At 45.0% G+C, this 22952-nt stretch overlaps 1 protein-coding gene across 2 annotated transcripts in view; it reads right to left on the bottom strand.

Annotated features, from left to right (window-relative positions):
• Positions 1 to 22952, bottom strand: part of LOC121284228 (E3 ubiquitin-protein ligase RNF149-like) — a 69613-nt gene that overhangs the window by 27664 nt on the left and 18997 nt on the right. For both annotated transcript variants that reach the window (XM_041199528.1, XM_041199529.1), the window contains exon 4: positions 126 to 376. In XM_041199528.1, the coding sequence (XP_041055462.1) occupies positions 126 to 376 (251 nt within the window). The remainder of the gene's footprint in view (positions 1 to 125; positions 377 to 22952) is intronic.

The raw sequence follows: 22952 nt of genomic DNA, 5'->3' as shown, positions 1-22952 counted from the left end.
AGAATTTTGATATCCAGAGTTATGCTTTATTTGAAAGATATGAAACTAAAAGCCTCAAGTGAATATTTCAGAGAACTGATGATCATTTTGAAGTACTTTTAAAATTATCATTCATAAATATTTACCTGACTTGAAAACTGTGATCCTGCATATAGAAATCTCTGAATGTAGTAGAAGATGAGCCAAGCAAGGGAGATGATCATCATTGTTATGAAAGCAATAATTACAAATACTACTGACTGAGAGCTCATCCACTCTTGTACATGACGGGTACCAACGGTTATGGACATGATCACTGGGATACCTCGACGAACTAACTCCAGGATTTCCATTCCCTTTGAATTGCCAATCATGATAGCAACAGTATTTCCAGTCCCTGAAAACAAAGAAAACAGAACAATTGTAGGTAACTGATTGTATCCAAATGTGAGGCAAGACTTGGATAAAAGAAAGTGGCTCTCAATTCGAAGAATTCTAATTAAAAAGGACAAAAATGGGAAGAATTGAGATTAAGCATAGTTTCCATCAAAAATGATGCATTCCCTAGTGCTCCTTCAGTTCAATTAGGATATTTCAGCAAAAAATATTACAAACATTTACAATGATGTTGCGCCCTGGAGATGGGATTCTGCCCAATGATTCCATCGTAAATAGTAAGGGCAGCTCCTTTGCACAGCCTTCTGGCACTGGCTGAACACAAGTGCCACGTAACATAGGAGGTGAAGTGAATAAAAAAAAAAATAAATCTACAATGGAATAAGACTGAAGCAGCTAGCTGGAGAAGCTACCAAAAAGTACTGACCAGGTTTAAAAGCTGAAGGAACAATCATAGAGGACTTTAGAGCACATCTTCAAGTGTAGGATCTGACTGAGGCATACAAGGAAGGAAGCATGGCATTACAAAAGAAGTCAAAAAGAGCATAACATTTTAATGAGCCAGACCTGGGATAAGAGGCACTAAATGGAGGGACTGAACGCCAAAGGAAGGAAAAAAACCATGTGGATAGAGGTCGCTGTGGCACTAAATGCCATTTCTCATCCCTGGACTACACAGCAGTGCCACAAGAAGCTCAACAACAACACTAGGGAAAGCAAGGTAATATATTAGCCACTGTCTCTTTACTACACTGTTCACCCTGTAAAATTAATATCTCACAAGTTATCCTTCACACTGTACTATAGATAAAAGGGTCACTATCTCAGGATTGCACAATATTTCTACCCAGTTCCCCTAACTGCAACTATCTGCATGCGGAATTTTAAAACCTCATCCTCCACTGGGACAATGTGAAACCAGCAGATACATTACATCAGTTGTCTGATGCGATTGGAAGGCAGCCATCAAATGCTAGTCTTCATTAATTTGTTTAAACTTCTACAGGTAAAACCTGATTGCAATTCCTGTGAAGTGCAGGGGATCAAGGTAACATTCTCAGCAATAGGGAGCTTACCTTCAGTGAAAAGTTCATGAAGCTACTGGGGAGATACTCAACTGCAGTTATGGAGATAGAAAGATTGGTAGGATAGTGTAATTGGCATCTTACTAGGTGCACACCTACACAGTGCCCATGGCAACCCTGTGAACATCAGACAATCCTCTGTCTCCGTAATTGCAAGGTGAGTATGCTCAGCAATTTTTAATTTATGTACTTCCTTTCTGCTGAACTATCACAACAAATAGTGATTCAGGATGACGGTGATATTGGTGGTGGTGAGGAAGAGATGAAAATTCTCCGCAGGGAATGATGAAAATGACAATGAAGGGGAGGAAGAGAAAGTAGAGAATAATGTCAATAGAAGCTCTTGAAGCAAGATCCTGCCCCAAGTTCCTTGACCCCAACCTACTTAATCACCCCTGATGTTGCTGATTTCCCAATATCATGTGTAAAGAAAAAATAATTTTTGCCAATATTACTGTGGGATACTGTGAAGCAGGCTTGTGGGGGCTGTGTGTATGTTGTGTGTGTGAGACTAATTTAATTAATTGAACACGGTCAGGCTGCAAGGTTTAAATCATCAAAGGGTTAGGTGTAAAAGCAGGCATTTTGAAGTGGAGATGAACAAGCTAAGATGGGATACCAGTAAATACAACATGAACAGGAATTTACATTAGATGAGTGAGGAGCTGAATTTTAGCTGTTGAATTTCAAAGAGAAAGAAAAGGAAGTTTTACAACTGACAAAGATCATAAATGAATAAAGCAAAGTTATTAAGTTTATTTTTTCTGAAAGTACTGGCCTTAAAGCCAACATGAAAGATTTTTACATTCTGGGAAAGGTAACTTCCAAAGAAAGTTAAGAACAATAGGTTTAAAGATGAAAAGAGAAAAAACATATTTAAGGAAAGATTGAAAAACGTATGAGGTTTGTGGCCATGTGACCTTGAAGAGTGTGCTGTGCAAGTATGAACCTGTGAAGTAAGCAGTCTTTAGCCACCCAGAGAAGTGTTTGTTTGTTCCAGAAGGCAAGGTTTTGTTACAAGCCTTGGATTTCCATTATCAAGTGAAGGGGAGAGAGAAGCCTATGAAATACCTCCCCTATAGCAACAGTGGGTGCCTTGCAGTAAGGTTACTGGATTTATTTTTATAGATTAAGAATCAATTGGGATTGTTGCCTGAAAAAGGGTGTTTATTTGTGATAAAAGCAAAATACTGCCGATGCTGGAAACCTGGAACAAAAACAAAAAAAATTGCTGGAAAAACTCAGCAGATCTGACAGCATCTGTGGAGAGGAAGACAGAGGTAACGTTCCGAGTCCGTATGACTCTTCTTCAGAACTAAAGAGAAATAGAAATGTGGTGAAATATAAGCTGTTTAAGGGGGGGTTGGACAGGTGAAGCTGGATAGAGGGCCAGTGATAGGTGGAGGCAAAGGAGAGATTGCCAAAGATGTCATAAATAAAAGGTCGAAGGGGTGCTGACGGTGGTGATATTAGCTAAAGGATGTGCTAATGGTGACATTAAGGATAGAAAGCAGGATAAGCAAATGACAGATGGCCCTAGTGGGGGTGGGGTGGGGGGAGGGGATCGAAATAGGCTAAAAGGTGGGGATAAACCAATATGGAAATAAATTGTAAAAATAATAATAGAAATAGGTGGGAAAAGAAAAAAATAGAAAAAGGGGATAAAAAAGGGGTGAGGATGGAGGAGAGAGTTCATGATCTGAAGTTATTGAACTTAATGTTAAGTCTGGAAGGCTGTAAAGTGCCTAATCGGAAGATGAGGTGCTGTTCCTCCAGTTTGCATTGAGCTTCACTGGAACATTGCAGCAGGCCAAGGATGGACATGTGGGCATGAGAGCTGGGTGGAGTGTTGAAATGGCAAGCGACAGGAAGGTCTGGGTCATGCTTGCGAACAGACCGAAGGTGTTACGCAATGCGGTGATCCAGTTTGCATTTGGTCTCTCCAATGTATATTCTCTCCAATGGAATACAATGTGGGGAAGTGTGAGGTCATGCAATTTGGTAGGAAGAATAGAGGCATAGACTATTTTCTAAATGGGGAGAGAATTCAGAAATCTGGAGTGCAAAGGGACTTGGGAGTCCTAGTCCAGGATTCTCTTAAGGTTAACTTGCAGGTTGAGTCGGTAGTTAGGAAGGTAAATGCAATGTTGGCATTTATTTCGAGAGGACTAGAATATAAAAGCAGGGAAGTGCTGCTGAGGCTTTATAAGGCTCTGGTCAGATCACATTTAGAATATTGTGAGCAACTTTGGGCCACGTATCTCAGGAAGGATGTGCTGGCCCTGGAGAGGGTCCAGAGGAGGTTCACGAGAATGATCCCAGGAATGAAAGGCTTAACATATGAGGAACATTTGAGGATTCTGGGTATATACTCGATGGAGTTTAGAAGGATGAGTGGGGGATCTAATTGAAACTTATAGAATACTGAAAGGCCTGGATAGAGTGGATGTGGGGAAGATGTTTCCATTAGTAGGAGAGACTAGGACCCAAAGGCACAGCCTCAGAGTTAAGGGAAGACCTTTTAGAACAGAGATGAGGAGAAACTTCTTTAGCCAGAGAGTGTTGAATCTATGGAATTAATTGCCACAGAGGGCTGAGGAGGCCAGGTCATTGAGTGTATTTAAGACCGAAATAGATAGGTTCTTGATTGGTAAGGGGATCAAAGGTTACGGGGAGAAGGCGGGAGAATGGGGTTGAGAAATTTATCAGCCATGATTGAATGGCGGAGCAGACTAGAAGGGCCAAATGGCCTAATTTCTGCTCCTAAGTCTTATGGTCCTATGTAGAGGAGACCGCATTGGGAGCGGCGAATGCAGTAGACTAAATTGAGGGAAGTGCAAGTGAAGTGCTGCTTCACTTGAAGTGTTTGGGCCCTTGGACGGTGAGGAGGGGGGGAAGTAAAGGGGCAGGTGTTGCACCTTCTGCAATTGCATAGGAATGTGCCGTGGGAGGAAGTTGAGGTGTAGGGGGTGATGGAGGAGTGGACCAGGGTGATCCAGAGGGAATGGTACCTACGGAATGCTGACGGGGGTGTGAAGGGAAGATGTGTTTAGTGGTAGCATCATGCTGGAGTTGGCGGAGGATGATCCTTTGAATGCGGTGGCTGGTGGGGTGATAAGTGAGGACAAGGGGGACCCTGTCATGGTTCTGGGAAGGAGAGGAAGGTGTGAGGGCAGATGCGCCGGAGATGGGTCAGACACAGTTGAGGGCCCTGTCATCCACGATGGGTGGAAAACCTCACTTAAGGAAGAAGGAAGACATGTCAGAAGAACTGTTTTGGAAAGTGGCATCATCGGAACAGATGTGACAGAGGTGAAGGAACTGAGAGAATGGGATGAAGTCATTACAGGAAGCTGGGTGTGAGGAGCTATAGTCGAGGTAGCTGTGGCTTGTAATGAATATTGGTGGATAGTCTATTACCAGAAATTGAGACAGAGAGGTCAAGGAAGGGAAGGGAAGTGTCAGAGATGGACCATGTAAAAGTGATGGAGGGGTGGAAATTGGAAGGAAAATTAATAAACTTTTCCACGTCCAGATGAGAGCATGAAGCGGCACTGAAGCAGTCATCAATTACCGGAGAAAGAGTTGTGGGAGGGGGCCTGAGTAGGACTGGAACAAGGAATGTTCCACATACCCCATAAAGAGACAGGTACCCATGGCCACATCTTTTATTTGGAAGAAGTGAGATGAGTTTAAGGAGAAATTGTTCAGTGGGAGAACAAATTCAGCCAGACGGAGGAGAATGGTGATGGATGGGGATTGTTCAGGCCTCTGTTCAAGGAAGAAACGAAGAGCCCTCAGACCATCCTGGTAGGGGATGGAGGTGTAGAGGGATTGGACGTCCATGGTGAAGAGGAGGTGCTCGGGGCCAGGAAACTGGAAATTGTTGATATGATGTAGGGCATCAGATGAATTGCAGATATAGATGAGAAGAGACTGGACAAGGGAAGAGAGAATGGAGTCACGAAAGCAAGAAATGAATTCCATGGGGCAGGAACAGGCTGAAACGATCCGTCTACTGGGACAATCCTCTTTGTGGATTTTGGGTAGGAGGCAGAAGCGGGCCGTCCGAGGTTGGAAGACTATGGGGTTGGAAGCTGCGGAGGGAAAATCTCCAGAGGAGATGAGGTCAGTGACAGTCCTGGAAACAATGGCTTGATGTTCAGTGGTGGGGTCATGGTCCAGGGGGAGGCAGGAGGAAGTGTCTGCGAGTTGGCACTCAGCCTCTGCGAGGTAGAGGTCAGTGCGCCAGACAACAACAGCACCACCCTTGTCAGCAGGTTTGATGACAAAGTCAGGGTTGGACCTGAGAAAACGGAGTGCAGCAGGTTCAGAGAGAGTCAGGTTAGAGTGGGTGAGAGGAGCAGAGAAATTGAGATGACTGATGTCATGCCGACAGTTCCCAATGAAAAGATCAAGAGCAGGTAAAGAATCCAGAGGGAGGGGTCCAGTTGGAGGAGGACTCCTGCCCAAAGAAGTGAGCATGGAGACGAAAGCGGCAGAAGAGGAGTTCAGCATCGTGCTGAGCACAGAGCGCTACCTCCTACCCAAACCCTTAATGTCGCCATTAGCACATCCTTTAGCCAATATCACCACTGTCAACACCCCTTTGACCTTTTGTTTATGACATCTTTGGCAATCCCTCCTTTGCCTCCACCTATCATTGGCCCTCTATCCAGCTTCACCTGTCCAACCCCCTTAAACAGCTTATATTTCACCACATTTCTATTTCTCTTTAGTGTTTATTTGAGAGTCTGGCTAAGTAGAAATCTTATGCGAAATGTTATAATGCTAAATTTAACTAAGTAACTGTAGTTTTGTGTTTAAGTTTTCTTTTGTTAATAAATGCTTTAATATTTAAAATCTCCAAAGTGGTAGTGGAATCCTTACTTCTGAGTTTAGTACCCATACCTTCCCGCAATAAATACAAATTGCAAAATGTTGTGGAAGCTTGACGAAGTTTCCCTTTGGGAGTTGATCAGCCCGGCAATTACCGCCTTCCATATCATAATACGTGCATCTTCTCAGAAAATTTCTTCTTGGGGGAAAGTTAGATAATGTAAAAGAATAAATGACACTGGGTGATTCACTACACACAATAGAGGTGAAGTGGGGAGAGGGTAAGGATGTGGCTGCTTCCCAGCAGAAGCTGAAAAGGCTGGTGGAGGTGTGGGAATTGAAAATCATCAGGAATGAATATTCAAACAACTTCAAACCTGTAGGCTGACTCTGCAATCAGTCTCTGAGGATACATGGCAATTGATAGTATCAGGAAGGCTTTCTCCTTGTTGACAACATCAATAGAACATGTGACAACAGCACTGGAACCTTCAAATAACCCCCCCAACCTCAGAGGTGACCTTCGTCCAGTCAGTAACATCACCTCCAGAGAAGCACGGACTGAGGCCCTGGTTGTAGGTAGTGATGCACAGTTTAGGCAGATACCCTGCTTCAGTCCCGATGCTGCCTCTCAAAGATTTCAGGATCTGATATCAACCAGAAGATCAACCAGCTTGCTGGTCAACAGCGAGACATCCGGGGCACAGTGTAAAGGAAATAGAATGGACCTGCATGAGGCTGCCATTGCTCAGAAAATCAGCAATGGTCAAACATCTGGTTTCCACGAGCACCTCAGAAATGGCATGCAAGTGGCAACACCAGGATTTCCAAGCAGAAGCTCCAGAAATACAGCCTGCAGTGGCAGCTCAATCCTATGAGCTTTGTGTGCCAAAGGAACTGTCAACCATTTATTCTGATAATAGCCCACAGGTTGCACTCAAGAGAAGAACTAGGAGAAAGGGAGATCACTGTGGGGGGGGCGGGGAGTGTGTGTGTGTGTGTGTGTGTGGGGGTGTGTGTGTGTGTGTGTGTGTGTGTGTGTGTGTGTGTGTGCGCGCGCGCACACACACAATCTGACCAAAGATTGGGGATGTCTTCTGTTCTCTTTTGAATTCTTTGATTAAAGGGGGATTTGCGCTTAATGCCCGATTATATTTTATTTCAGTTACAATGGGCTGGATTAAACATTGAGGCAGCTCCATGGTCTACGGAGGGGCTCCCAGGTGGCAATGGCCACCCCAGGGCTCCGACGTTGCCTTTGGAGGGTTCACTCCTCCAATCACCAGAGCCTGCCTGGCCCCAGCACAATTAAATAAATATCTGGCTTTGAACATGGACGCTTCTTCTTCTTCATACAGTCTCAACAGCGGCTTCCTTTGTCAGTCAAGCTGCTGAGGCTGCCAAGCCGACGGCCCTCTTAGAAGTGGGTCAATGTCCTTAATTGGGCATGGTTCTAGTGGCAATCTCGTAATTGGCCACTGCCCGTAATCTCCCATCAAGGGTCCCGCCTGCACGACTGGAGACCTACTTTTGGTCCTGTTGCGGAACTACCTGTCTTTTGGGAAAATCCAGCCTTGTCCTTCTGGTGAGATGCAGGAGGTAGGGCAAATTTTGGGCATTCCCTAAGATAGGATCTACTGATTTCCCTCCCTGAGTAAATGGGGTGGGGGGGGCGGGGTAGCATTGGTGTGGCTGGGAGGGTAGCAGCCAGCTGCCCCAGATGTAGGTGGACCTGCCACTGCACTTTTCAGTGGCAGGAAAATTTCCAAAGGGAATGCCCTTCCTCCCATCTCTCAGAGCTTAAGAGTTGAGCTCTCACTATAGTGGGGACTGAACAACAAAAGCAACCAGAATGACACAAAAATCCAATCTCTCGGTCACACAAATAAGTCAGCTCATTCTCAAAGGCCAGTGAGTGAGTTTCAAAATGTGTGATAATTTTTTTTTTATCTTCCAAAGCAGTAGCTTTGCTATTTTGGAATGCACCAAGAGAAAAAGAAAAGAGTAAGTCTCACCCACAAGAGTATAATTTTAGACAATTTAAACTTGCTGGGCTTCCTGGGCTATACTTGCATTATAAATATAAATTGTTACTGTACTGCATTGGCACATTGAACAATGGGCATTGCCTTTGCATTGTTTTGATAGCTCTATTGTGTGAAAGTTTCCATGAACCACGTTTACTGTTGACCTCATAGGATGCTGTTTTAAACCCAGTCAATAGGCAGAACCAGCCATTGCACAAGCGTTATCGAGTGTCTCCTTTCGTAACACTGCATTCAGATTGCAAAATGCTGGCCTGTTCAACCTCACTATTGAGTAAGGTCATGGCCCACTTTAGAAATTTTCTGATCCTCATACCCAAGTTCACACACTAATTCTGAAGAATGCAAGTAGCATATTGCATCATACGATTTACCTTAATACTGCCAACAGTACACAAAAATATCACATCCAACTGTTCAATCAAAATGATGAAAGGTTGAAAGGTAAGGGTTGTGATATTAAAAACTAAGTAAGCTTCTGCTAGTACTAGCATGTTCTGCATAATGGCTGGTTCTGCCTATTGACTGGGTTTAAAACAGCATCCTATGAGGTCAACAATAAACGTGGTTCATGGAAACTTTCACACAATAGAGCTATCAAAACAATGCAAAGGCTATGCCCATTGTTCAATGTGCCAATGCAGTACAGTAACAATTTATATTTATAATGCAAGTATAGCCCAGGAAAATTCACTGCCTGCTTTTTTTTTAAAAAAGTGATTAGTTCCTCACTTCTTAGAGTTATTTGTGCACAGTTGTATAAAAAAAGTGCTCAGAATTATAAGGAAATGACATTGATCTGAAGTGCCACAGCTGTGCACTGGTACGTCAGAGAACTTCAGCAATTCTGAGTTAAGAACAGTGTATCTACTACTTACATATAAACTTATTTTCCAAATTATGTTTTACAACAATGAATGGAAGAAGGGACAATGCTCAAATTATGGATTTTATATCATGATATCACACATATGACATATTCATAGCTGGATATTAAATAACATGCTATTTAAGTTGTCATACCCAGTAACAGCATGTCAGTATTCCTAACTGGTAAGGTACAAACTTTATTCAACATGGACTCTGTCCACTTTTTCAAGGAAAAGTCAATTTCAATGTGCTGCAAAGATGAACGCCAAAGGTCAGATTACCTAGCTTGTATATTCAAAAACTGACTCACTTTCTAACTGAGACAAACAAGGACAGCCCAGACAAGAAGGGTCAGCTACACTTACCTGGAGACCATCCAGATTTGAACAGAACTTTTTTTGAAACAAAGAAGGTGATTATCTTAACCCCCTCAGGATGAATGTCTTCAAACAATAAACCAGGATGTGGCTAATCAACCCACGACCACCACCAAATTTGGAAAAGGAGCTGAAGTTGTGAGAAATCACGTGGAAAGCCAACCATGTTTGTCCCTTTGTAATCTTTAAGTGCTTGCTGAAAGACACAGCAGCAGAAAGTACAATAACATATTTTAAGAACCGGAAACTGTAACATCGTAAGGTCTTCAGGCCTGTTCCTTTTTGGGTCCACCAATGCAGCAAACTGACATCCTGATAATGAGACAAGTGACAACTTCGTGATCTGCTGAAAGAGCACTTTTTTTCTCTCCCTTTGAGAGAATCCTGAAATGACTTTGGCCGTATTGATCTCCTTATTTAAAGAAAGATGCAAATGCGTTAGCAGTTCAGAGAAGGTTTGCTAGACTAATACCAGGAACGAGTGGGTTGTCTTATGAGGAAAGACTGGACAGGTTAAGCTTGTATCCACTGGAATTTAGAAGAGTAAGGGGCGACTTAATTGAAACCTTTAAGATCCTGAGGGGTCTTGACAGGGTGGATGTGGAGAGGGTGACTTCTCTTGTAGGAGAATCTAGAATTAGGGGTCATGGTTTAAAAATATAGGGTTGTTCACTTAAGAGAGAGATGAGGAGAAATTTTCTCTCTCAGACAGTTGTGTCTTTGCAACTCTCTTCCTCAAAAGGCATTGGAAGCAGAGTCTTTTTAAGGCAGAGTATTTTTAAGGCAGAGCTGGATAGATTCTTAATTAACATTGCGGGGGGGCGCGGTTGAGGTTATAAGGGGTAGGCAGGAATATGGGGTTGAAGTTACATTCAGATCAGCCATGATCTTATTGAATGACAGAGCAGGCTCGAGTGGCCTACTCCTGCTCCTAATTCATATTTCCGTATGTTCGTAGATCTCTCACCCTATCCTTGACAAAGTTTTATGCTAAAGCGAATAAGGTGCTAGGGTATTTACAGGATAATTTGCTACAAAATAAATCATACCAATTTGTCTTTGGGCACAATCTTGGTTTGGTCTCAGTTGTAATACTATGTTGAATTTTGATCTCCTCACATGCTGGGTGACACTGATACTTTGGAAAGGAGGCAGAGCAGGGCCACACTCCCAACTGAAAGCATTTTAGTTAGCCATACAGGCTCAAAGAGCTATGTCTCTAAACTTTGGAGAAGTGTAGACCTAGTGATGATGATTTGATCAACGTTTATAAGGTGATAAAGATTCTGTACATCAAATATTCCAATCGAATAGTTTAGGGAGGACCAGAAGTCACTCTTATACGTATGTAACAGTAGAACTAGATTAGATGTTAGGAGATTATTCTTTTCACAGGGCATAGTGGACCTGTGAAACAGGTTTCCAGTTTGTATGATAAATGCTGACTCGCTGAATTCCTTAAAGCAAGAACAGGGCCTGTTTGCAGCTGAAGCAGAGATTAGCTTGTCCCAACATTGATCAGGGTAAGAGTCTCCTAGACTAGCTTTGACTGCCTAAGGAGAAATTTTCCATATTTCCTTCCCTCCACCACAAGTAGAATCTTGTCACAGTCATGGGCTTCCCGACTGGAAGTGAGTAGGACTTCTGCTCGGAGGCAGGACGGCTGGTCACATGCAATCACACTGTGGCCAGCCAATTAGAGCGATGGAGAATGGAGGGGTCTGGCCAATTGTGCGACAATAATGCCCTGCCATTACGTCACAGTGGTCAAAGGTCATATTTAAACAGCACCTGGACAGGCATCTACTCCCTGCAAGGTAACATCATCATTCTGCCTGTCTGAGAGGAGGATTTTGAACTTGAACTGCTGCCACCACCTCCCCATCTACACACCTGGATCCTTGGAGCTGCAAGCCTTGCAGCCTCCCTCAGTCACCTTTGACCTTTGCCCCATCATCCTTGACCCTCCGTCTATCACCTGCTCTCCATTACCCTCGACTCCCCTCTGATCCTCATCATTGATCTGCCCTCAATCACCCTGGATCTTCCGTCCATTATGCTTGAGTTACCTTTGGCAAATATTGACCATTCCTCTGTCATCCAGCTCCATTCCTCTGTCCCTCACAAGCCCACTTAGGGCCGCCACAACCCACCCTCCCTCCCTCGCTCGGACAGCCGTGTCCCGACCCCACTGGACAATCCAACAGTTCAGCCTCCATCTCCCTGGTCCAATAAAGTTCCTCACATAAGAAAAGCAGTTCCTGCTCACCAAATGCACCAAGGAGACTACCTTGCCTGCTGCATGCCACCTTTAACAAATATTAAATCTGAAGGCACTGGTTTCTTGTTTGCTGCTGACTGAATTGCAAAGGTACAATTTAATCTGCTGACCATGTGTTTTAATGAGCATGCATGACATTCTAATACAGTAAAAATATGTTCCCACCACTTGTTGTTGGGAACCACTATCCGCCGCCAACTTACTTCCTAAATTTCATCACCCTGAAAGGAAGTTGACATTTTAGACTGAATTTTCCGTGCCAGCTGGTGTCAGGCCTGAGCAGTCAGTATCGTGAGAAGGCCAAAAATCAGTTTCACGATGTTATGAAACCAGATTGTGATCGTGCGCTCAGGCTGTTGATGGTGGGCTGCGCTTCCCACCATCGGACATCGGAAACTTCATTGTATATTGAATTTGAATATTATAAGGCCAGCCCACTGGACTCATCCCCGCGCCCCCCCTCACTGGATTGTCTGCCCACATCAGAGGGAAAACATGCCGACATGTTTCACAACAGCGTATTTAAGGCGTGAACTTAGCGGACTGCACTTCACTGGAGACTTCAAAGTTTGTTTGCCTACCTTGCTTCAGTCAGCACTCACAGTCATAAGCACCAGGCTTCACAGACAGCGCCACATCACTTTTAGGGGGATTCACAGGTAGGTCTCTACCTACCAGATCAGCCAGATGTGGGTGGCTTTTCAATGGCTGCTGAGCAATTGCTTGCTTGGGGAGGGAGAGAAATGGCGTCAGGCAAGGGGAGAGGCTGCAGGACAGGGGCTGTACTGGGGAAGGAGGATATTGAAATACATTACAATTTTCTTGTTCATCCTCTGAGGCAAAGATACAAACATATGAACTAGGAGCAGGAGTAAGCCACTCGGCCCTTCGAGCTTGCTCCTCAATTCGATAAGATCATGGCTGATCTAAATGTAACACTCCGCCTACTCCCCCAGTAACCCTTCACCCCTTGTTTATCAAGAATCTATCTACCTCTGCCTGAAAACATTCAAAGATTCTGCTTACACTGCCATCCTCCAAGGGAAAAAAATTGCTTCTCATCTCTGTCTCATATAGAACCATAGAAAAGTTACGTTACACAAAGTGGCCATTTAGCCCATCGTGTCTGTGCGGCCATTAAAAAACGAGAAAAAAGCTAGCTGCTCATTTTCAATCCCATTTTCTAGCACTGGTCCATACAGGTTACAGCACTTCAGGTGCATTTCCAGGTACCTTTTAAATGAGTTGAGTGTTTCAGCCTCAACCACCAATTTAGGCAGTGAATTCCAGATGCCCACTAACCTCTGGGTGAAAATGTTTTTCCTCTTGTCCCCTCTAATCCTTCTATCAATCACCTTAAATCTATGCCCCTGGCAACTGACCCCTCAGCTAGGGGAAGCAAGTCTTTCCTGTTTACCCTATCTAGGTCCCTCATAATTTTGTACACCTCAATCAGGTCACCTAAGAAAAACAATTCTAGCCTATCCAATCTTTCTTCACAGCTGCAATTTTCAAGCCCTGGCAGCATTCTTATAAATCTCCTCTGTACTCTCTGCAGTGCAAATATGTCCTTCCTGCAATGTGGTGACTAGAACTGTACACAAAATTCCAGCTGTGGCCTAACCAGCATTTTGTACAGTTCCATCATTACATCCCTGCTTTTGTATTCAATACCTCACCCAATAAAGGAAAGAATTCCATATGCTTTCTTTACCAGCTTATCCACCTGTCGTACCACCTGTACTCCAAGGTCTCTTACTTTCTCTACCATTCTCAATATCCTTCCATTTATTGAATATTCCCTAGCTTTGTTTGTCCTCCCCATGCATTACCTCACACTTCTCTGGACTGAATTCCATTTACCACTTTTCCACCCACTCAACCAAACCATTAATATAATTCTGGAGACAACAGCTATCCTCTTCACTATCAATTATGTGGCCAATTTTTGTGTCACCTGTACACTTCCCAATCATGCCTCCCACATTTAAGTCCAAATCATTTAATATATACGACAAACAGCAAGGGCCCCAACACAGACCTGTGGAAATCCACTGGAAACCGCTTTCCACTCTCAAAAACACCCATCAACCATTACCCTTTGTTTCCTGTCACAGAGCCAATTTTGGATCAAGCTCGCCACCTTCCCCTGTATCTCATGGGATCTCAATTTTTTGACCAGTTTGCCATGTGGGACCTTGTCAAATGCCTTACTAAAATTCATGTAGACAACATCCACTGCACTACCCTCATCAATCCCCCTCGTTACTTCCTATAAAAATTCCATTAAGTTACTAAGACACGACCTTCCTCTAACAAAACCATGCTGACTATCCCTGATCAATCCATGAATTTCTAAGTGATGGTTTATCCTGTCTCTCAGAATTGATTCCAATAATTTGCTCACCACCAAAGTCAAACTGACCGGCCTAAAATTTTCTGGCCTATCCCTTGCACTGCTTTTAAATATTGGTACCACATTCACAGAACTTTAATCCTCTGGTACCTCACCTGTATCTAGTGAGGATGGGAAAATAATCCTCAGAGAATCCGCTGTTTCCTCCCTGGTGCCCTTTAATGACTTGGGATACAATCCATCCTGACCTGAATACCACCTTCAGGGATACCAGTCCCTTCAGTACTTCCTCTCACAGTATGCTTATTGTATCTAATATTTCTCACTCTTCCTATTTAACTAGAATGTCTGCATCATCCCTCTCCTTAGTGAGGGCAGAGATCCTGCCCACATCTTCAGCATCAATGCACAAGTTACCATGGGCTGAATTTTATGTCCTCCGGGTAGGCGCATGCCTGACCCGATCGGGTGTAAAATCACACGAGAAGATGTCAGGCGAGCGTCCCGACATCATTGTGCACTCACACGATATTTCACTCTGTGGACACGTACAAAAGTCAGACATGCGCCCACCGACAATTAGGCCCATTAACGGCGCAATCGTCTCCAATTTTTCGTGGCCCATCCAACTTGACAGTTTGCGGACTGGTGAATCTGCCAGGTGGCCTTTACGTTTTTCATCAAGCCTCATCCAAGGGTGGAATGAAACTTCTATGTTGAAATAAAATAAAAACAAATATCTGTAGACAGCATTTTAATCAGCTATATTTTCAAGTGATTGATTGCGATGCATGGACGTTTTTTTGCAGCTTTTTAAATCTTTATTTTAGCTTTTTCAGGTCTGCAGCTGTCTGCCTTCAGGGAGCTCTATCGCAGCGCTCACCCACGCCCGAAGAAATATCATCACCTGCTCTCTTCCCACAACTCCCCCCCCCCCCCCCCCCAGCAGCTCTGAACTTTTCAGCATGTGTTTCGTGCTGGCTGGCCATTAATTGGCCACCCAGTGTGAAATTGCAGTCAGGGGCCGATCGTGGTTGGGGGCCCGTTTCCCGACCAGTCCTGGGCTCACTGATTACGTGTGCCCGCCAAAGCTAAAACTCAGGCCCATGTACATCTCTGATAGGCCCTACCCTTTCCTTAACAAAAACGGAATTACCTGGAAAAACTCAGCAGGTCTGGCAACATCGGCGGAGAAGAAAAGAGTTGACGTTTCGAGTCCTCATGACCCTTCGAAAGAACTAGAGTGCGAGTCCAAGAAAGAGTTGAAATATAAGCTGGTTTAAGGTGTGTGTGTGTGGGGGCGGAGAGAGAGAGAGAGAGAGAGAGAAGTGGAGGGGGGGTGTGGTTGTAGGGACAAACAAGCAGTGATAGAAGCAGATCATCAAAAGATGTCAACAACAGTAGAACAAAAGAACACATAGGTGTTAAAGTTGGTGATATTATCTAAACGAACGTGCTAATTAAGAATGGATGGTAGGGCACTCAAGGGTGTGGCTCTAGTGGGGGTGGGGAGAGCATAAAAGATTTTAAAATATTTAAAAATAATGGAAATAGGTGGGAAAAGAAAAATCTATATAATTTATTGGAAAAAAAAGGAAGGGAGAAACAGAAAGGGGGTGGGGATGGGGGAGGGAGCTCACGACCTAAAGCTGTTGAGTTCAATATTCAGTCCGGAAGGCTGTAAAGTGCCTAGTCGGAAGATGAGGTGTTGTTCCTCCAGTTTGCATTGGGCTTCACTGGAACAATGCAGCAAGCCAAGGACAGACATGTGGGCAAGAGAGCAGGGTGGAGTGTTAAAATGGCAAGCGACAGGGAGGTTTGGGTCATTCTTGCGGACAGACCGCAGGTGTTCTGCAAAGCGGTCGCCCAGTTTACGTTTGGTCTCTCCAATGTAGAGGAGACCACATTGGGAGCAACGAATGCAGTAGACTAAGTTGGGGGAAATGCAATTGAAATGCTGCTTCACTTGAAAGGAGTGTTTGGGCCCTTGGACGGTGAGGAGAGAGGAAGTGAAGGGGCAGGTGTTGCATCTTTTGCGTGGGCATGGGGTGGTGCCATAGGAGGGGGTTGAGGAGTAGGGGGTGATGGAGGAGTGGACCAGGGTGTCACGGAGGGAGCAATCCCTACGGAATGCCGACGGGGGGGGTGAAGGGAAGATGTGTTTGGTGGTGGCATCATGCTGGAGTTGGCGGAAATGGCGGAGGATGATCCTTTGAATGCGGAGGCTGGTGGGGTGATAAGTGAGGACAAGGGGGACCCTATCATGTTTCTGGGAGGGAGGAGAAGGCGTGAGGGCGGATGCGCGGGAGATGGGCCGGACACGGTTGAGGGCCCTGTCAACGACCGTGGGTGGAAAACCTCAGTTAAGGAAGAAGGAGGACATGTCAGAGGAACTGTTTTTGAAGGTAGCATCATTGGAACAGATGCGACGGAGGCGAAGGAACTGAGAGAATGGGATGGAGTCCTTACAGGAAGCGGGGTGTGAGGAGCTGTAGTTGAGGTAGCTGTGGGAATCGGTGGGTTTGTAATGGATATTGGTGGACAGTCTATCACCAGAGATTGAGACAGAGAGGTCAAGGAAGGGAAGGGAAGTGTCAGAGATGGACCATGTGAAAATGATGGAGGGGTGGAGATTGGAAGCAAAATTAATAAATTTTTCCAAGTCCTGACGAGAGCATGAAGCGGCACCAAAGTAATCATCGATGTACCGGAGAAAGAGTTGTGGAAGGGGGCCGGAGTATGACTGGAACAAGGAATGTTCCACATACCCCATAAAGAGACAGGCATAGCTGGGGCCCATGCGGGTACCCATAGCCACACCTTTTATTTGGAGGAAGTGAGAGGAGTTGAAGGAGAAATTGTTCAGTGTGAGAACAAGTTCAGCCAGATGGAGGAGAGTAGTGGTGGATGGGGATTGTTCGGGCCTCTGTTCGAGGAAGAAGCTAAGGGCCCTCAGACCATCCTGGTGGGGGATAGAGGTGTAGAGGGATTGGACGTCCATGGTGAAGAGGAAGCAGTTGGGGCCAGGGAACTGGAAATTGTTGATGTGACGTAAGGTGTCAGAGGAATCACGGATGTAGGTGGGAAGGGACTGGACAAGGGGAGAGAGAAGGGAGTCAAGATAACGAGAAATGAGTTCTGTGGGGCAGGAGCAAGCTGAGATGATCGGTCCACCGGGGCAGTTCTGTTTGTGGATTTTGGGTAGGAGATAGAAGCGGGCCGTCCGAGGTTGGGCGACTATCAGGTTGGAAGCTGTGGGAGGGAGATCCCCAGAGGAGATAAGGTCAATGACAGTCCTGGAAACAATGGCTTGATGTTCAGTGGTGGGGTCATGGTCCAGGGAGAGGTAGGAGGAAGTGTCTGCGAGTTGACGCTCAGCCTCCGCGAGGTAGAGGTCAGTGCGCCAGACAACAACAGCACCACCCTTGTCAGCGGGTTTGATGACAATGTCAGGGTTGGACCTGAAAGAATGGAGTGCAGTAAGTTCAGAGAGACACAGGTTAGAATGGGTGAGAGGAGCAGAGAAATTGAGACGACTAATGTCACGCCGACAGTTCTCAATGAAAAGATCAAGAGAAGGTAAGAATCCAGAGGGAGGGGTCCAGGTGGAGGGAGAATATTGGAGATGGGTAAAAGGATCCGTTGAACTGGGAGAGGACTCTTGCCCAAAGAAGTGAGCCCGGAGACGAAGACGGCGGAAGAAGAGTTCAGCATCATGCCGAGCCCGAAATTCATTGAGGTGAGGGCGTAAGGGTATGAAACTAAGTCCTTTGCTGAGCACTGAACGTTTAGCATCGGAGAGGGGAAGGTCAGGGGGTATAGTGAATACATGGCTGGGGTTGGGATTGGAAGATGGGGTGGGGACGGAGGGACAGGCAGGGGTGGAGGGTCCTAGATGGGTGTTGGTGTCGATGAGTTGTTGGAGCTTGCGTTCCTTAGCACTTGAGAGAAAGAGAAAAAGTTTCTTGTTGAGGCGGCGGATGAGCCAAAGAATAAAATGAAACTGGGGGCACGCGCAGCTTTGAAAAAGGGTACGGCGGTGCTGCTGGAGGGAGCGGTTGAGTGTGTTCATATGGCGGCGCATGGCACTGAGTGTGGATTTCAGAACGTGACGGGAACAGCAGTCCGAGAAACGTTTTATGTCCCGGAGATACCTGTAATCCTGGATGGGTTCGAAACATGAGGGGTGGAATTTCAGTTGAAATCCACGTGGGGTAAGTCGGAGACGGAGACAGTCACTGAGAAAGGAGATATGGCTGTGAAAGCGGGTTTTAGTAAACACCTTGTCAAACGCCAGGAGGGAAATGGAAAGCAATGAAGGTGAGCAAGGCAAAAGAGAGGAACGGAAATCTTGTCGCAGAAAAGAACAGAACTTCTTCAAGGAAGTAGGCATTTCTTGAAGAGCAGTGGCAGTCAATTAAACACAGAGATAAAAACAAAAAAACTGCGGATGCTGGAAATCCAAAACAAAAACAGAATTACCTGGAAAAACTCAGCAGGTCTGGCAGCATCAGCGGAGAAGAAAAGAGTTGACGTTTCGAGTCCTCATGACCCTTCGACAGAACTTGAGTTCAAGTCCAAGAAAGAGTTGAAATATAAGCTGGTTTAAGGTGTGTGTGTGTGGGGGGCGGAGAGAGAGAGAGAGAAGTGGAGGGGGGGGTGTGGTTGTAGAGACAAACAAGCAGTGATAGAAGCAGATCATCAAAAGATGTCAACAACAGTAGAACAAAAGAACACATAGGTGTTAAAGTTGGTGATATTATCTAAACGAATGTGCTAATTAAGAATGGATGGTAGGGCACTCAAGGTGTGGCTCTAGTGGGGGTGGGGAGAGCATAAAAGATTTTAAAATATTTAAAAATAATGGAAATAGGTGGGAAAAGAAAAATCTATATAATTTATTGGAAAAAAAAGGAAGGGAGAAACAGAAAGGGGGTGGGGATGGGGGAGGGAGCTCCCGACCTAAAGTTGTTGAATTCAATATTCAGTCCGGAAGGCTATAAAGTGCCGAGTCGGAAGATGAGGTGTTGTTCCTCCAGTTTGCGTTGGGCTTCACTGGAACAATGCAGCAAGCCAAGGACAGACATGTGGGCAAGAGAGCAGGGTGGAGTGTTAAAATGGCAAGCGACAGGGAGGTTTCCTTAGTTAGCCTCGCATTTAATGTACTGGTAAATACATTTTTGGGTTTGCTTTGATTTTAACTGCCTACTTTTTCATATCCTCTCTCTGCTTTCTTAATTTCCTTTTTTACTTCACCCCTGTACTTTCTATACTCCTCTAGGCTTTCTACAGTATTAAGCATTTTGTGATTGTCATAAGCTTTCTTCTTCTTCCGTTTCATCTTACCCTGTAAGATTCTGGATGACCAGGGGGCTCTAGATTTGGCAGTATCCCCCTTTTTCTTTGTGGGTACATGTCTACACTGCGCCCATAGAATCTTGCTTTTGAATACTTCCCACTGATTTGACACAGTTTTCCCTTCTAGTAGCTGTATCCAGTCCACTTCACCAGTTCACCTCTCAGCTTTGTAAAATTTGTCTTCCTCCAATTTAGAACTTTTGCTCCTGTTCTATCTTTATCCTTTTCCATGATTATGCCAAATCTAACTGTATTATGGTCACTATCCCCAAAATGGTCCCCCACTGCTACTTCATCCACTTGCCCAGCTTCATTTCCTAAAACTAAATCTAGAATTGTGCCTCCTCCCATTGGGCTCGTTATACACCGGCTGAAAAAGTTGTCTTGAATGCAATTCAAGAATTGTGTGTCCCCTGTGCCTTTCACACTGCTCGCATCCCAATTAATATTAGGGTAGTTGAAGTCTCCAACTATTACTGCCCTATTGTTTTTGCCTACATATCTGCTCTTCCAACTCCCTCCCACTATTTGGGGGTCTATAGTACACTCCTAGCAATGTGGCGGCCCTTTTTAAATTTCTGAGCTCAACCCATATGGCCTCATTTGGTGCTTCATTTAGTATATCATCCTTCCTCACAGCTGTAATTGTTTCTTTAACCAATAATGCTACACCCCCACCTTTGTTTATCCCCTTTCCTATCCTGTCTGAAAACTCTATATTGAAGGGTGTTGAGCTGCCATTTTTCTCCCTCTTTAAGCAAAGTTTGCTTTATAGTGATGATATGATGCTGCCATGTATCTATCTGTGCCCTCAGCCCACTGGCTTTATTTGCTATACTCCTTGCATTTACATATACACCTTTAACACTGCCAAATTCCTGTGCTGTACACTTTTTAACCTGTGCTTCTTCCATCTTTCAGAGTCACTCACGAATTCTCTATCTCACATTCCCTGCACTATTTTTTCTTAGACATAGGAGCAGAAATTAAGCCATTCGGCCCATCGAGTCTGCTCCGCCATTCAATCATGGCTGATAAGTTTCTCAACCCCATTCTCCCGCCTTCTCCCGTAACCTTTGATCCCCTTACCAATCAAGAAACTATCTATCTCGGTCTTAAATACAGTCAATGACCTGGCCTCCACAGCCTTCTGTGGCAATTAATTCCATAAATTCACCACTCTCTGGCTAAAGAAGTTTCTCCTCATCTCTGTTCTAAAAGGTCTTCCCTTAACTCTGAGGCTGTGCCCTTGGGTCCTAGTCTCTCCTACTCATGGAAACATCTTCCCCATGTCCACTCTATCCAGGCCTTTCAGTATTTTGTAAGCTTCAATCAGATCACCCCTCATCCTTCTAAACTCCATCGAGTATAGACCCAGAGTCCTCAAATGTTCCTCATTTGTTAAGCCTTTCATTCCTGGGATCATTCTTGTGACCCTCCTCTGGACCATCTCCAGGGCTAGCACAGCCTTCCTGAGATACGGGGCCCAAAATTCTAAATGTGGTCTGACCAGAGCCTTATAAAGCCGCAGCAGCACATCCCTGCTTTTATATTCTAGTCCTCTCGAAATAAATGCCAACATTGCATTTGCCTTCTTAACTACCGACTCAACCTGCAAGTTAACCTTAAGAGAATCCTGGACTAGGACTCCCAAGTCCCTTTGCATTCCAGATTTCTGAATTCTCTCCCCATTTAGAAAATAGTCACTATTCTTCCTACCAAAGTGCATGACCTCACACTTCCCCACATTGTATTCCATCTGCCACTTCTTTGCCCATTCTCCTAACCTGTCCAAATCTTTCTGCAGCCTCCCCACCTCAATACTACCTGTCCCTCCACCTATCTTTGTATCATCTGCAAACTTAGCCAGGATGCCCTCAGTTCCTTCATCTAGATCATTAATATATAAAGTGAAAAGTTGTGGTCCCAAAACTGACCTCTGCAGAACTCCACTAGTCACCAGCTGCCCTCCTGAGAAGGACCCCCTTATCCCCACTCTCTGCCTCCTGCCAGACAGCCAATCTTCTATCCATGTTAATACCTTGCCTCTAACGCCATGGGCTCTTATCTTACTGAGCAGCCTCCTGTGCGGCATCTTGTCAAAGGCCTTCTGGAAGTCCAAGTAGATAACATCCATTGGCTCTCCTTTGTCTAACCCACTTGTTACCTCCTCAAAGAATTCTAACAGATTTGTCAGGCATGATCTCCCCTTGATGAAACCATGCTGACTTTGCCTGATTTTACCATGCACTTCCAAGTATTCTGAAATCTCATCCTTAATAATGGACTCTAAAATCTTACCAACAACCAAGGTCAGGCTAATCGGCCTGTAATTTCCCGTCTTTTGCCTCACTCCCTTCTTAAACAGAGGGGTTACATTAGTGATTTTCCAGTCCTCTGGGACCCTCCCTGACTCCAGTGATTCCTGGAAGATCACCACTAACGCCTCCACTATCTCTTCAGCTATCTCCTTCAGAACTCTGGTGTGTAATCCATCTGATTTATCCACCTTCAGACCTTTCAGTTTTCCTAGCACCTTCTCCTTGGTAATGGCCACCATACTCACCTCTGCCCCCCTCTCTTGAACTTTGGGGATGTCACTCGTGTCTTCCACTGTGAAGACTGACGCAAAGTACCTATTCAGTTCCTCCGTCATTTCTTTGCTCCCCACTACTACTTCTTCAGCGTCATTTTCCAGCGGCCCAATGTCCACTTTTGTCCCTCTCTTACCCTTTATATATCTAAAAAAACTCTTGCAATCTTCTTTTATATTACTGGCTAGTTTACCCTCGTATTTAATCTTCTCCCTCCTTATTTCTTTTTTAGTTGTCTTCTGAATTTGCACTGACGTTCCCCACCCCCTGCCAATCTAGTTTAAACCCCTCCCAACAGCACTAGCAAATTTCCCTGCAAGGACATTCGTCCTGTTTAGGTGTAGACCATCCAGCTTGTACAGGTCCCACCTTCCCCAGAACCGGTCCCAAAGCCTCAGAAATCTGATGCCCTCCCTCCTACACCAGCTGTCCAGCGACATGTTCAATTAGAACCTCTAAAGCAGTAATCTCAGGATTACTCCCAGTCCCACGTGCGAGTATAGAAATGGAAGAATAGAGGCCCTGCTTTTCAATCTCCTTCCTAACTCCCTGAAATCTGCTTTCAGAACCTCATCCCCTTTCCTACCTATGTCGGTGGTACCAACGAGGACCACAACCTCTAGCTGATCACCCTCCCCGAAAAAATGTCCTGCAGCCGCTCCATGACATCCTTGACCTGGCACCAGGGATGCAACATACCATTCTGGAGTCACGTCTACAGCCACAGAAATGCCTGTCAGTTCCCCTAACTAACAAATCCCTATCACTACTG

Source organism: Carcharodon carcharias, chromosome 11, assembly GCF_017639515.1.
Source record: "Carcharodon carcharias isolate sCarCar2 chromosome 11, sCarCar2.pri, whole genome shotgun sequence".
Lineage (NCBI taxonomy): Eukaryota > Metazoa > Chordata > Chondrichthyes > Lamniformes > Lamnidae > Carcharodon > Carcharodon carcharias.
The sequence above is the reverse complement of the archived record's forward strand: the minus strand, read 5'-3'. Positions and strand labels throughout refer to the sequence as shown.